Source organism: Sebastes fasciatus, chromosome 20, assembly GCF_043250625.1.
Source record: "Sebastes fasciatus isolate fSebFas1 chromosome 20, fSebFas1.pri, whole genome shotgun sequence".
Taxonomy (NCBI): domain Eukaryota; kingdom Metazoa; phylum Chordata; class Actinopteri; order Perciformes; family Sebastidae; genus Sebastes; species Sebastes fasciatus.
The window spans coordinates 1,893,548-1,908,259 of NC_133814.1; the positions used below are offsets into that span (position 1 = coordinate 1,893,548).

The following is a 14,712-nucleotide window of genomic DNA, read 5'->3' on the forward strand; positions in this document are numbered from 1 at the left end:
GAACATAACCGGAGCAGGTTATGTGTTCAGCTTAAGTTACCATGGCGATCCACCCCAGTAAGAAGTGAGCCACCGTCACAGGACTGAAAACCCTGAAGTCAAGGTTTTCAGGTTAGCACCGTGGATGGTGCTCTGTACCCCTTTCAGGTTGTAGTGTCACCATTATCCAAGTGTTTTTCACGTTTTTACACTGACTATAATAGCATGGACTTTGCCATCCACTCTGTTTTACTGTCACCGTTCGACAGAAGGAAATGAAACAGAATGGAATATGCGAAGATAACTATTGTGCTGTGAATTCCTCAGTGGGAGTCAGTCATTCCGGTTAGTTGGCAAGAAGGAACAAGACGATTACCAAAAGATGTGGGGTGGTAGATGTGCAAACATGTTACTTTGTTGACATAAATATCCACACAGTTATCCAGGAATTCAAAGAGCCAAAGTTATGGCAAGCCGTTTTAACATTTAATAGCTAGACAGGATATTCATTAGAGATATCTGCAATATAATTTTGCCTAGTCAAAACTCAAATCCCTAACTCTATTTTGACTAGGCCAAACTCTAATTTTAGATATGCGTAATTACATTTTGACTAGTCTGATTCAAACTACTTTTGCGGATATCCGTAATTCACATTGTGGATATCTGCAACTGAATTATGACTAGTCGTACATTGTCCTTTTTAGACATCTAAGATTTAATTTTGATTAATCAGAATGATGTTGTAGATATCTCTAACTGGAGTTATGGATAGTCAAAATGTAATTACAGATATAGAATTAGAGTTGTGACTTGGTGAAATGACGTTGCAGATATCTGTAATTACGTCAGAAGGGAGGGTGATGCTATTCAAACATACTATGATGCTGCACTGCAGCCGTATGGGTTTATAAAGTGTGTCTGGAGAAAATAAATCTATAATAGGCTGTACATTTCTACCACAACTCTCTAGTGAACAAAGCTCTCGTTGGCCACAGACTCCTGATGATGAGCTCTTTATAATTCATGTCATTTTCTAACTATGTGATCCATAGCGGTCCCCGACCTCTCGTCTCACAGCCGGCTGCACATAGTGACCGATGTTATGTGTCCAGCTCGGAGGACGGTCGTTTGTTATTAAAATGAAGTTGTAGCTCGTTGTCGACCTCACTACGGTTAGAAAGAGCCCTCGTTGGTGTTTTAACAACGTTCCTCTTATGGCAACAACTCTGACTAGTCATGATGAGGTTTGAGAGATCTGTAGCTGTCATTTACGATAGTCAGAACTGAATTACAGATATCTCTAACTGTCGGTTTGAATAGTCACAATGACGTCATAGACATCTGGAATAAGAGCTCTGATTCGTCACAATGTAATTATGACTAATCAAAATGTAATTGTGGATATCTCTAATGTTAATTCAGAATAGTCAAGCTTAGCTATTAACTGTTAGAACGGCTTGCCATGCAAAGTTGCATTCTTACCCTCAGTTTCGTTTCCTCAGGTATCACACTGACTGGGCATTCACAGTGTCATTAGGTCACATGGTTTATTACACAGCAGTTGAGGTGAATCAGCTTGGGCGAGAAAGGAATGTGAAAGTCAAAGCCAGTTTCTTTCCCCTCCCTTCCTCAGTCACATCACCCATCTCTTGCTTTGTTTGTCCCTTCTGTTTTGTCACTGATGTCACCTAACAAACCAGTTTTACTTACTTTTCATTAACATTAACTTTGTGTCTCTGCAGATGTCCTTTGAACATAAAAACAAACTGAAATGAATTAGTGCCTCAGTCAAAGAGATTTACCGTATAGGTCGTGAAAGACAGCCAGCATGCTGCTCTACTGCATCCCCAGCTGCTTCTGTTTGTGCCCTCTTTTTTATTGTTTTGCATGTGAGATGAGGCAAAACCATTTCCAGGAATATGAGAGTGTGGCTGTCGGCCACAACAAGCCATAGACTTGAATGGGCTTACCGGTTACTTTCAGTTTCATTTCTCTGTGGCTTTGCTAAGAATGAAACACAGCAGGAAAGGAGGAGGGAGGGAGAGCAGTTTATAAGCTAAAATAGGAAGGTTGCTGGTTTATACACAGTAGTTCAGCTTCTGGAGGAGATGAGACACACATCTTGTTATTTGAAAGACTAGGTAAGATAGATCCGATCTCTCTTTTACTTTTCATGTAACTTTGTACTGTTGACCTTTATCCTCTGTGTATGTTGGGAATGTTATCGCTGTTTTGGTATAACAACTATACTAATGATTAGCCTATTTCTGTCATGTTCATGCCATGGTTTAACACAATAAGAAAATAGAGCAGTATATGTATTTTATTTTTGACAAAGCCGGGGGAGTATCATAGATGGGTTGACAAGTGTAAACCTTTTCAACTATGTGGTATCAATGAAAGCATCATGTTGTGCAGCTGTCAGCTGTATAGTCATAAACAGACACTAGTGGTTGATTGATTGGGTGTGTCTCTGTTGGAAGAACAAATAATCCACCTTGTTGTGCTCAACTTATCACTATGCTGTATTTAGCTACCTGGTTTTAAAGAGTTATGCAACACGAAATAAACTGGGACACATTTAGAACGTTTATGTTTAAAACAGTGTAATGATCTATATATTGTGTATTTGTGACATCACAAATTGACAGAAATCCTCACGGCTTGTTTCAAACGCACAATTTCTGCATACGGGCTGTGTGTGTTTCTCCCTATATTGAGCGTTTTGATAGTTTAACAGTATTTATATAGCACATAAATCTGCTTTATGGTATAAAGCAGATTTATGAATAGGATAAGTGGTTACAGATAATGGATGGATGGATGGATGGATAATTATTATTATTAGAATGAACAAGCAACCCCTTTCATATACACAGTCATTTCATTTTTTGTATTTCTCAATTCTCAGTGGCTTCAAGAAGTTGAAGTTATACAAAAAATAAAAATGGTTGCTGCCTTTTTATTTCTGAGAAACTTGCCAATTTCAAAAATAAATTGTAGACAAAATAAGCCTGTAAAACTGTTATTTTGTTTGATTTTTATCACACGCATTATGTCCATGACGCCATGTCCTAAACGGTCGCAGGCGACGCAGCACTTCGCAGCGCGGTGTGCGATTTTTAGCTGAACTTTTGTCGGATGCCCAGTTTCTATTTATTCCCGTCGCTCACTTTGAGAGCGCCGCAATGGACAAAGAACGGCTGATTCATGAAGTTGAAATGAGGAGTTATCTATTATCCTTATTAAGGTGACATCTGTTTAAAAAGTACAAATGTCGGAAGTTAGCAAGTTCTACTCACCCATTTTTTTGCGCACAGCTAATAGCTGATATTCCTTGTTCAGCTTGACTTATCGTTACATTAGATTTTCAGTTGATGAAAGTGACGTTGTGCATCCTGTAGTGCATTCAATATGTGCGACGCAGACAGCCATGGTAGTGAAAAAAAAGTAAAGTAAAATTAGATTTTTGGAAATTTTGAATCGATTCAGAATCTTAGAAGATAAGAATCGCGATTATTTATATATATATATATATATATACATATATTTATATGTATATGTATATATATATATATACATATATATATATATATATATATGTATATGTTAATATATATTTATATGTTAATATGTTATATAGTTTAAAGCTGCTACAATCAATATTTTAATGAAAAACAGTGATACTTTGGTCAACATCCTTTTTTTTTTTAAGGATCCCTTGGTAATTAGATAATTGTGACCAAGATATGTACTGAGTGGGATATTTTACAGCAGCTGCTTGCTGGAGTAATGGTGTCACTGTTACAACAAACACATCTTTGCTATTTCTGTGCTGCAATTTCTTGATACCAATCAGTTAGTATACAGTTTATGCGGGAAAGACATTTTCCCATCGGTTAAAGGTCCTATATTGTAAGAAGTGAGATTTTCATGTCTTTTATATTATAAAACAGGTTTAAGTGCTATATAAATACTGTTAAACTATCAAAACGCTCAATATACGGAGAAATACACACAGAACGTATTCAGAAATTGTGCGTTTGAAACAAGCCGTTAGGATTTCTGTCCATTTGTGATGTCACAAATATACAATATATAGACCATTACACGGTTTTAAACGTAAATATTCTAAATGTGTCCCAGTTTATTTCCTGTTGCAGTGTATGTAAATAACATCAGCTGACAGGAAGTAAACATGGACCCAAACTGTTGCCGAGCAACGCAATTCCGTTGAAATGCGCTAAAACGGAGCGTTTCAGACAGAGGGTGAATACAGGTATATTCAGGCAGACAGTGTGAGGAAAATAAAGTGTTTTTTTAACTTTACAGCATGTAAACATGTTCTAGTAGAAACACAAAATACAGGTGTGATCCTGAAAATGAGCGAGATATGGGACCTTTAATACATTTGCAACAACACCGTTGTTACCGATTACACCGGGCATTTTACAAGAAAAGATGACGCTCAATATCTGTAGCGCGCCTACTTTGTTCTTTAACGTCGGATGGCTGTGTGTCCGGCCTCTCCAGTGGAGCTTTCGCTGCAAGGCTGTAGGTTTCCACCCGGCGCCGCTGCGCGCACATACTGTGACCGCTCTGTACTCCGCACGGCGATTGCCTCATTAACGTTATGGTTTCCTTATAGCGTTGGGGTTAAATCTGAAATAATGGTGCTTTTGCTTTTCGCTTTGACACCAAATCCTCCGCCATCGTCTTGTCTGTTGACTCTCTCTTGTCCCGTGTGTGTGAAATCTGACTCCTGCTGCTCTGAGCTGAGAATCCGTACGGAGCAGACACTTTCACTTTCAGTTTGTAGCGTCCGTCCTCTGACTATGTATGTGAAAAATATGCAAAAATTAACTAAATGGGATTTTATTCCTATATTAAAAAAAAGCAAAACTACGGAGGGGGAGGTGGGCAAGTATTGTAATGAGTGTATCCTCGAACACCGCGTAACACTGGTAGCACGGTGTGATATATCGTTGATAAGCTAATATTAGCCCAGGCAATTTCTCTAAATGGCACCAAGTGCATTTCAAACAATACTTAGCTATTATATAGGCAGTTGTAGGGTTTCCAGTATATAGGTCTCTGCCTGTTTTTCTTCTCTCTCTAACATTAAGGATCATTCTCTGTTCAGAAGGTGCAGCAGTTTAACCAAAAGCATCCCCTCACCAGCCCATGCATTGATCACATGCACGGACCAATAGTCTGTGGCTTGGCGCATGGTCTTCACATGATCAGAGAGTGCTGTTATTCCAATCACCTTCTGCGCAGATCGCAAGCCTCATTTTCCTCCAACTCAGCTCAGTATCAGTGTTGCACCTTTCTGGACTCTTTTCTATTTATTATTGATATGGTCTTTTCCTGTGCGTCCATGAGAAATTAGTAACCACTATCCTCACTATCCTCACTATCCACACTATTCACAAAAGGATTTAAAAAACCATCTTCAATCAATAAATGAGTGGTATCTCAAAGAGAGTGTGTGTGACCTGGACTAATTGATACATCGTCATCATATTCATGTTCTTACCGGACAACCTGTGGAGATTGTAAATGACATTCATAGAACCATCATCTAAGGGTTCATTCACTCAGCATCACTAACGTCACAAGTTTGGTATCCATTACACCAACGCCTATTTTACATTCTCTGTTGGATATGTGTGTGTTTTAAAACACATTGCTTAAACCACATGCATTATATGTAGTTTATTAGTGAGACGAGACACAGACTACTGGTGAAATACTTTGCGGTGTTTATCTGTTATTGATGGTCTCTTTTTCCTTCGTAGCATCACTCAAAATGGAGAAGGTTCTGGATAAAGTAGTGGCCATGGTGAAGCAGCACCCGGATGGGATCCCCCTTAAGAAGCTGGCTGTGTTCTACAGCCAGACATACCGCAAGAACCTGACCTTATCCTCCCTGGGCTTCGACTCCATGACTAGCCTGGTAGACTCTCTGGATAGGGATCTGGTCGTGGAGGGGGAACTGGTGCTTCACAAAAGTCACTGCCGTTCGAGACGGGCTGGAGCTGGGGCGTCAACGAAAGCTACAGAAGACAGCGAGACTATAGAGAAGGTTTTAGAAGATATAGTGGCCATGGTGAAGCAGCACCTAGATGGGATCCCCCTGAAGAAGCTCTCTGTAACCTACAGCCAGACATACCACAAGAACCTGACTTTATCCTCCCTGGTCTTCGACTCCATGGCTAACCTGGTAGCCTCTCTGGAAAGGGATCTGGTTGTGGAAGGGGAACTGGTGTTTTACAAGAACCACCGCTGTAATAGCCGGGCCGTAGCCGGAGCCGGGGTATCGGCAAAAGCTACAGAAGACAACGAGAAGGTTTTGGAAAATATTGTGGCCATGATGACCGAACACCCTCATGGGATTCCTCTGAAGATGGTGGCTATAGCCTACAGCCAGAAATACCGCTACAACATGGCCTTAGTCTCTTTGGGCTTCAAAACGATTTCCTGCCTGGTAGAATCTTTGAAAGGAGATCTAGTTGTCAGGGGGGAAGTGGTGTTCCATAAGATCCACCAGCCTCAAAATCCACCTGTAGCTGGGAAGCTAGCAACAGCCACAGAGGACAGCAGGCCTGCCACACCACAGAGGACTGAACCACTTATTGGGAAGAGTAGCGCTACCCCAAGTGCTAAGTTGCCTCAGGTGGATGTGAGCTCACATTATGTGCCTCCCACCCTGGCAGAAATTAACCTTTTAGGTCCTCCTTCATTCTCCACCCACTGTCCTCCTGTTAACTCACTGTTTACTGCATCCAAGCCGGCTGAGAAACTGACCCAACAGCAGCTGCTCCAGAGGGTCCTAGAGGTCAGTTATGAAGACAAATGTATAGAGTATTTTTCAATCAGGTTGTGTTTACTCTGTTAGCGTTGTTTCTAATGTACTGAGCACATTAGACATTAAATCAATGATATGTATAATATAAAATATAATATAATAATAATACAATAGCACTCATTTAACTCATAGCTAATAGTGACCTGGACAGTGCATCCAAACATGATGCTATTTACCTTGACACAAAACTTGACATAAGTCAATGCACCATGCAACTGCACTGAGAGAGTGAGAGGAATGGGGGTTGCCCTAGGCCCCCACTAGCAGGATGATTTGGCTATGGAGTAACATAAGCAGGGGAGCCTCCTGTGAATAGTTCAATCACCTACTGTAAGGCTTTTAAGTAAGACGCCTGAGAACCAACCATTCGCTGGTTTTCTGATGTAGAGAGCAGTAATATTGGTGCCAAGACCACTGCTTTGAAATATCGTTGTGAAACTTTTTGAAACAAAAGCTTTAAAAGTCAAAGTTCAAAATTGCAATCCGTGTCAGACAGTCAGATTACTAAAACTGAGCGCATGGTGTTGATACTTGAAAAGGCCATTTTGCTTTTGTTATCCACTTTGACAATGTACTTTTGAGATATATGGACAAATATAATTGAGTTTATTTTGTGTGCGAGGGTGTTTTCACATCTAGTCCTTTTTAAATGAACTGAACTCTTAAAGTGGACCAACAGAAAAGGGGACTCAGTTCTTTTTGCGTTCACATTGTCAGTTCATTTGAAAGAGGACTCAGTTGGTCAATGCTTTGCCCTTCAATGACACTTTTAGGGTTGGCACAGGCGCTTCTATACAGAATACTGTCCAGTTCATCGTAAAAGGGGCATGTGTCAGAGGACTCCCTGCTTTTTCTCATTTGATCGCGTGTGGTAAAGTACTTTTGATGTAGTTTATTTTACTTTGACGCGCCGCTGCAGTGCGATCATTATGAAGCCCATCGTTTTCAAATGAACTGAAAATTGGAGGAACACCTCAGCATTTCTGTGCGTTGTACTTTGACACGTTCTTCGTTTCATATCTGGAGAAGTGCAGTAGTTTCTTCATCGGTCCAAACTACTCCTCATCCACTAGCGGCCATGTTTCCGTGTTGTTTTTACGACTGTCACAGTGCGCAAGCGCGTGTGATTTGTCTGCGGCAGCTCTAGAGGGCTAAAATACAACGGCAAAAGGCAAAGCAAACCTGGATCGCTTTGCATTCACAATGCACAGATTAAGCGAACCGCTACGTGGACTTGAATCAAACTGTTCTTCTGGAGTGTTAACATATACCCAAAAAGCTGACTCATCGCTCTGAGTTGGTTTGGAGGGCTGAAAGAGTGTGAGAACACCCTGAATCAACTAAAACAATTCACAAATTGATGTTGTAAACAAACCTTTAGCATTAAAATACTGTATACTAAATGAATAACTTGGATGTAGTTGTAGTTTGTATTGGATGTTGGAGCATGACTTTAACATACTTCTATAAAAACTGACCTTTGACCTTTACAGCACACAAAGTAATTACCACTGTCTACCTTTGTATGGTCAGTAAACGTTTATTGATGTGTTCCAGGTGTTGAACAAGTACCAGTTGAGTGCTCCGTCAATGGACCAGCTCCAAAGCTGCTATCTCCAGCAGTTTGACGAAGAGCTTCCCATCACACAGTACATGTCTCTGTATGACAGCTGGGAAGCATCTTGCCCTCAGAAGGTTTCCACTCAACCCGAACCAACAGCAGATCCCAAGACTGTTGCATTGCAGACAACTGCAGGTAGCCAATCATGACAACATTCACTTCCATGCATAAAAAAAAACAAAGATTGTCACTTCTCCATACTTGTAAAACAAAACATGTGTTGTCATATCCTTCTACAGTAGCACAGGATCTTAAGAAAGAGCCTGAAGAAGAAAACCCGCAAAAGGCCATTGTGTCCGACTTCCTCTCTGGCGCCGACTTTCCAGCGCTGGGGTCAGATGTGAGCTCGACCAAAGAGAAAAAGAAGAAAACCAGAGATGCAGCCCACAGAGAGGGCAGTGCCATCATCTTTAGAGATGCTTATCACGCCCAGCTGAGAGAGGTCCACGGAGCTAATATGCGGGCAGTAGAGGCTATGGAGGAGGATGAGGATGAGCTCAAAGGGAGGAGGAGGAAGAGAAACCTGGATCAGGATTCAATCAACAGCCTGATGGAAGATGTGATACGAGACATCGCTGCAGAGGGAGAGCTGGTCACCAAAGAGAAGGTGAGGAGGAAGAGGAGTGATATCACTCTCATGTCCGTATGGTAAATATGAAGCAAGAGCCAGCAGGTGATTAGCTTAGCTTAGCATAAGGTCTAGAAGCAAGGGTTAACAGTTAGCCTGGCTCTGTCCAAAGCCCACCACCACATGTAAATGTAACACTTCATACCTCTTTTGTTTAATAACTTGAGGGTAAAGTTGTGGTTTAACAGGAGTTACATGCTGGAACTATTTCTTGGCCCGGTGCAGTGGCTCCTGATGTCTTTGCTGGTTGCCTGGCAACTTCATGGTGACTACAAGAACTTAACTAAACTTTATTACATTTGTCATATACATACAGATGGGCCCAATCCCAACGTCCACACTCACAGACTCACAGACTTTGAGGCGCGTTCATGCAAAGTCCGTGAGGGTCAAATCGTCAAGTCCTTTAGGGCTCTCGCAGACACACATGTTTTTAATGCTTTACAATGGGAGTGCCGTGTATTTACGCTATGTTAAAAACGGCAGCAGCGCGACAAGGCACTGAGCGTCTTTTCTCCGCCGAGCACTGCGCGTTTGGTGTTTTTCTTTCAGGTTGCCGAAAGTTGAAAAATGTTCAACTTTGGGTAAAGCGCTGTACTTGTCACCATCACTTTTTTATTATTCTGAGTATGTTGTGATCTTGTTGTGTATGTCATGCTATTGTTTTATACTGTGGACTTTATGTTGTCCTCATGTCTGGAGCCCTGGACCAATTGAATTTCCCCGTGTGGGATTATAAAGTTGATCTGAATCTGTATCTGAACCGAACGATCGCCCACAAAATGTCACGACCCCACATAGACCGGCAGGTCCGTCCTCTCTCCCTACGTCCTTCAGCCTTCCCTTCATCCAGAGCAAGTACTCTAACCTTGTGCCGCCATGTTTACTTCCGCGAATATTCCGTATCATAGCAACCAGACACAATAAAAGCATCTCAGTTGAAAATACAGCTGCGCCTCCAAAGTGCTCTCAAGCACTCCCAGCTGAGCGTTTTCAGAAGAACCTGCTGGTGTTTTCAGCTGGGAAAAAAATTTTTTATTGGACGCGGCCTTTAATGTATCATGTGGACAATGATGCAGTGTCGCAACAGGACATGTTGAACTTCCAGTAAGTGACCTGGGCATTATGAGAAATGGAAATCACCAAATACAAAGGAGTAGTGGTAGTAGTTCTTTTCACAAAAGAAGTAAATTACAATACTTGCAAAACAACTCCTTTCACAAATGTATGGTTTCTATTAGCCCAAGAGCATCCGAGGCTAAATCCCACCCTCAATGTGTTACATTTGTCAATATGTACAACTAACTAAGGTACTGTATCTCATTTCCTCATTGTCCCATCAATGCCTTCCACAGGTGATCTCCAGGGTGTGCGTGCTGATGCAGATTCCCTCTTTAGAGTCAGGAGGGATATACCTCTGGAAGATTCCGGCTTTAAAAGACCTTCAGTACATGATGAGAGAGATCAACATGTTCATAGAGGTTGGCACACATGCATTTGCTAATACTTGTTTTTAGGGCTGGGCGATATGGCTTATAAATAATATCTTGATATTTTTAGGCTAAATCGCAATATATATTTTCATATTTTCTTTAAAATAACTGTTTGATTTAGCCCTGTGATGCGTATGATCATCATACCAATGTGATCATTGTAGCAAACTAATCACTCTGAAGTGGTGTACTGTCATATTGAAATCAGATTGGTCTTTGGAAATGTATTCTAATTAAGTTTGACTAATTATTTACACAATTGAAATTAAATTTTTCTCCGAAATACAGTTTGCAGGCAGAATTTTTTTAATTATCATTAATTTTATTTATTATTTCATTTATTTTAATTTCTTAATTTATCATTGAGAGAATGACTGACTTGCCTATCACATTTGCCGGTCAGATCACTTTTATTTTGAAGTCAGTTCTTGGTCGCTTTTATTTTGAAGTCAGTTCTTACATGCTCTTACCATAATACCTAGTATATACTGTACATGTACCACAGAACAACGTGGGGGCTAGTTTGAGCATCTTTTTCGAAGGGAGGCTTGCATCTTCCATCACCTTTTCCGACCTCAACATGTTTAAACTCACTTTGGCGCTTCACTTTTGCTCTCTCCAGGCTCTTTCTCTGTTCCCTGCTTCCCCTCAGATACGAAAACGCACGCCCCATACGCACATCCATGCTCGTACGCCACACACACTCAGCAATGAGAGTGTGTCTGTGAGGTCTGTGAGAGGGAGAGAGCCGCAGGAGAAGGGAAATGCCAAAGCGGGTCTCATGTCTGCAATTTGTACTCAATGTTGGCGATATAGTCATTTACTACATCCCATGTAAAACTTGCCTCAATACATCGAGTATATTCGATATATCGCCTACCCCTACTTGTTTTAATCTGGATCCTTGGTTGCTATCAAAGTCTTTTTTTCTCTGTCTGTCAGTCCAGTGAAGCAGCGTCGTCCGTCTGTACCCTGTATGAGCTGGGCCAGTCACTGGCTGGTCTGAAGGACAAGAAGCGCTATGAAGAGCTGAACCTGGGGCCCCTCTGCAAACTCCCCCTCATCCACCGCATGTTCAAGATCGACAGCAACACTAAGGATGATGACATCCACCAGATCGAGACAATTGACATCTTAAAGGTAGGACTCACATGACAGAAGCATTTATTTGATGAAACTGGTATTAAACATTTACCAACAAACATATTGTAGATTATATTTTTGTTCATGTTGTAGACTGAGCTTTGCGTGTGAGCTTTAGGATTTTATAATACATAGCAATAGATCGTAATATTGAATTGTATTGCTTAAAAATCGCAATACATATCGAATCGGCACCCAAGTATCGAGATAGAATTGGGAGATGCGTGAATCGTCCCACCCCTAGATTTTCTAACAAAATGTGTCCTGATGAGTCCACAAGTTCTGTTTTTACTCCTTGTGTGGACGGTGCACACACGCCTCTCGGGGTTATGAGGCTGATGTCTCGCACCACCCGTGGGTAATGCAGCCTCTGGAGGCTTCCGCTCGGCCCTCTCGGCCCGAGTCCCGCATGGGTTGCGCAACGGCGGCCCTGGCTTGGCTTGGATCGTCTCCGTGTCGTGACTCGGCTCAGAATAGCACTGCAACACGTGTCTTTCGGTTTAGTTAAAGGCATTCATTTTTAAGGATTATGTTATTCTACGTATTGTTGTTTTTATTATTTGTTTAATCATTTTCCGAAAGGTTTGGTGTGTTTCTGTCTTGTCTGAACTTTTTCACTTTTAATTCACTTTTGCCTGAATGTGTCTACTCTGTTTCCATTGTTTAGCAACTTCGTGTGTTTAGGAAGCAGCTGAACAAGCCAAAAGTAGACCTGGCTGAGTTTATGAAATATCTGGCCGACCACTACAACTGTGACTCTCCCTACGAGCTGGGTATCAGGATACACAGTGTTGGGCTGCCCATATCGGTAAGAGACATGACCTACTGCTTTTTATTCTCTACTTATTTTTATTTTCACTATTTCTGTCCAGGCTCGCAACAACCCCCGGTTTGTTTGTATATAATTCTCAGCTTGTTTAACAATCCTTCTCCGTCCACTTCAGACCTTAATGAAGGTGAGTCGAGGTGAGCACGCCATCATGGAGCAAGCCAGGGAGGACATCCAGAGAGAGCTGGAGGAGGAGACCCACGAGCGGCTGAGAAAGATAAAGAAGAGCGTGTTGGAGCCGGTGCAAGGAGCAGGTTCCTTCTCCTCCTCAGGCAGCATAGACCTCAGGAAAAAGTACGCTTCCATGCCGGCAGCCGAGGTAGTGCTGGCAGTCTTCTCAAACGCAGAGGGGGTGTTCAGTCCCAGGATGGCTAAGGTGGGTTCTAGACACTGACAGATGGATTCTATTAGAGAATCCGATGCTTGCTCAGTGGCAGTGTGGGATTTTTTGTTAGTCATGTCGATGATTACCATGTCTGAGACCCACACCTTTGTTTAATTTCCAATGCAGCACATCCAGAACTTCCTGCTGCAGGTGTCGGGTAACCGGTTGGCAAAGGCTCTGTTTCAGCTGGCCATCTGTGGTGGCTCCCTGGCAGTCCCACTGGACCTGGTGCCCAAAGATAAGGCATCCAACAGCACAGAACAAACTAAAAATGAGGACAAAACCACCACATCCCTTCCCAGTGGAGGTAGGATATCGAGTTTCTGCCACACATACAGTATTAGCTAATCAGATGATGTCTACGATATGTATGTATGGAGTCAGATCAGTGCCAATATTAATAAAAGCACACAGAAGGATTCACAAATGTATTTTGTGATTTATATATAAATGACTCTGTCCAAAAAATATTTTTTAATGCACACAAAAATAGTTATCGTTGTATATAAATGTAATATAAATTCACAAATATATGTATTTAAAAGTATTTGCAATTTTCAATAATGTAAATCTTACCCTCGTGGGGACTACAGATAATTCCCTTTGAAAATGTGTTTTTGATGAAACTTGTAAATACTTTTAAATACACATATATTTGTGGATTTATATTACATTTATTTAAAACAGGAAATATTTGTGTGTGCATCAGAAATATATTTGTGAATCCTATTTTTTATATGTGGAATTTTTTTGAAAAATATTTTTGTGAAGAGAGTCATTTATATATAAATAACAAAATACATTTGTGAATCCTTCTGTGTGCGTTCATTAATACTGAGACTGATCTGACTCCATATATCTGGTCCATGTTAGTCTATGATTCTATGATTTACAGACATTTCTGTTCTGTGTCTCTCAGCCAAAGTGAAGCAGTACCTGAAAGACAGCCTGTCCTCTCAGAACACAGCCATCACTTTGGCCCACATGGCCTCTCTGGAGAAGAAGTTGACCAAACACTTCCAGGTCAAAGATTTCCTCTCTTTAGAGCAAGGCAACTTTCTGGAGTTCCTGGTTAAACACATTCAGGTACAAGTTTTTTCATCTCTAAAAGCTTTTATTTTTCTGTTAACTCTGTGAAATAAAAGTCTACTGAGTTTTGCAGCCCTTGAAAAGATCTCCTGATTTTGCCACAGTGATGAGACACAAATTCATCCTGTTTTTTTTTTATCTCTGGTTGTGTGCAGCTGCTACAGGACACCCTGGGCTCCACTTTGATTCTGGGCAGTGGCAGCATGGAGCTTGCGGGCAGTGGTTTCAGACCCACCAGACAAGACGTGTTTGAGTTCATCACTCAGTGTGGCGACATAACGTCTGCTGATCCAGATGAAGTGAGTCATTTAAAGGCACATGCTGATGAAAACATATATACACTTTGAAGTACTAAAACAAAGCTCTTCCTCTCTCAGTGTTGTGATTTTTTCCCCTGTAGAACAAATGTTCTAGAAGGTGACAGGAACATTAATTTTCACCTTCCTTTTCCCAGCTCTCCCACATAGAGTCAGCACTGAGATCCCACTACAGGGTCCGGGACAGTCGTGACCTGGGTTATGGCACTCTGCAAATGCTGACTGGCCTGGTCCAACGGCAGAAAAGGCTGGCTGGAGGAGGACTGAGCCCGGTCTACTACGAGTCAGCCCTGTTTGCCAAACACAGCAGATCAAGGTTAGCAGTGTATTACCAGACAGACAGACAGACAGACA

At 41.5% G+C, this 14,712-nt stretch overlaps 1 protein-coding gene across 3 annotated transcripts in view; it reads left to right on the top strand.

Annotated features, from left to right (window-relative positions):
• LOC141758850 (uncharacterized) overlaps nt 1–14,712 on the top strand; it is a 55,784-nt gene that overhangs the window by 2,278 nt on the left and 38,794 nt on the right. Inside the window, exons 1-12 of one of the 3 annotated variants that reach the window (XM_074620600.1) lie at nt 1,965–2,123; nt 5,784–6,823; nt 8,411–8,609; nt 8,714–9,081; nt 10,458–10,583; nt 11,538–11,735; nt 12,406–12,546; nt 12,683–12,943; nt 13,079–13,259; nt 13,872–14,038; nt 14,197–14,340; nt 14,496–14,674. In XM_074620600.1, the coding sequence (XP_074476701.1) occupies nt 5,795–6,823; nt 8,411–8,609; nt 8,714–9,081; nt 10,458–10,583; nt 11,538–11,735; nt 12,406–12,546; nt 12,683–12,943; nt 13,079–13,259; nt 13,872–14,038; nt 14,197–14,340; nt 14,496–14,674 (2,993 nt within the window). In that variant the 5' untranslated portion in view covers nt 1,965–2,123; nt 5,784–5,794. Of the gene's footprint in view, nt 1–1,964; nt 2,124–5,783; nt 6,824–8,410; nt 8,610–8,713; nt 9,082–10,457; nt 10,584–11,537; nt 11,736–12,405; nt 12,547–12,682; nt 12,944–13,078; nt 13,260–13,871; nt 14,039–14,196; nt 14,341–14,495; nt 14,675–14,712 lie in introns of those variants that run through there. The other 2 variants (XM_074620597.1, XM_074620598.1) reach the window with 2 other exon arrangements.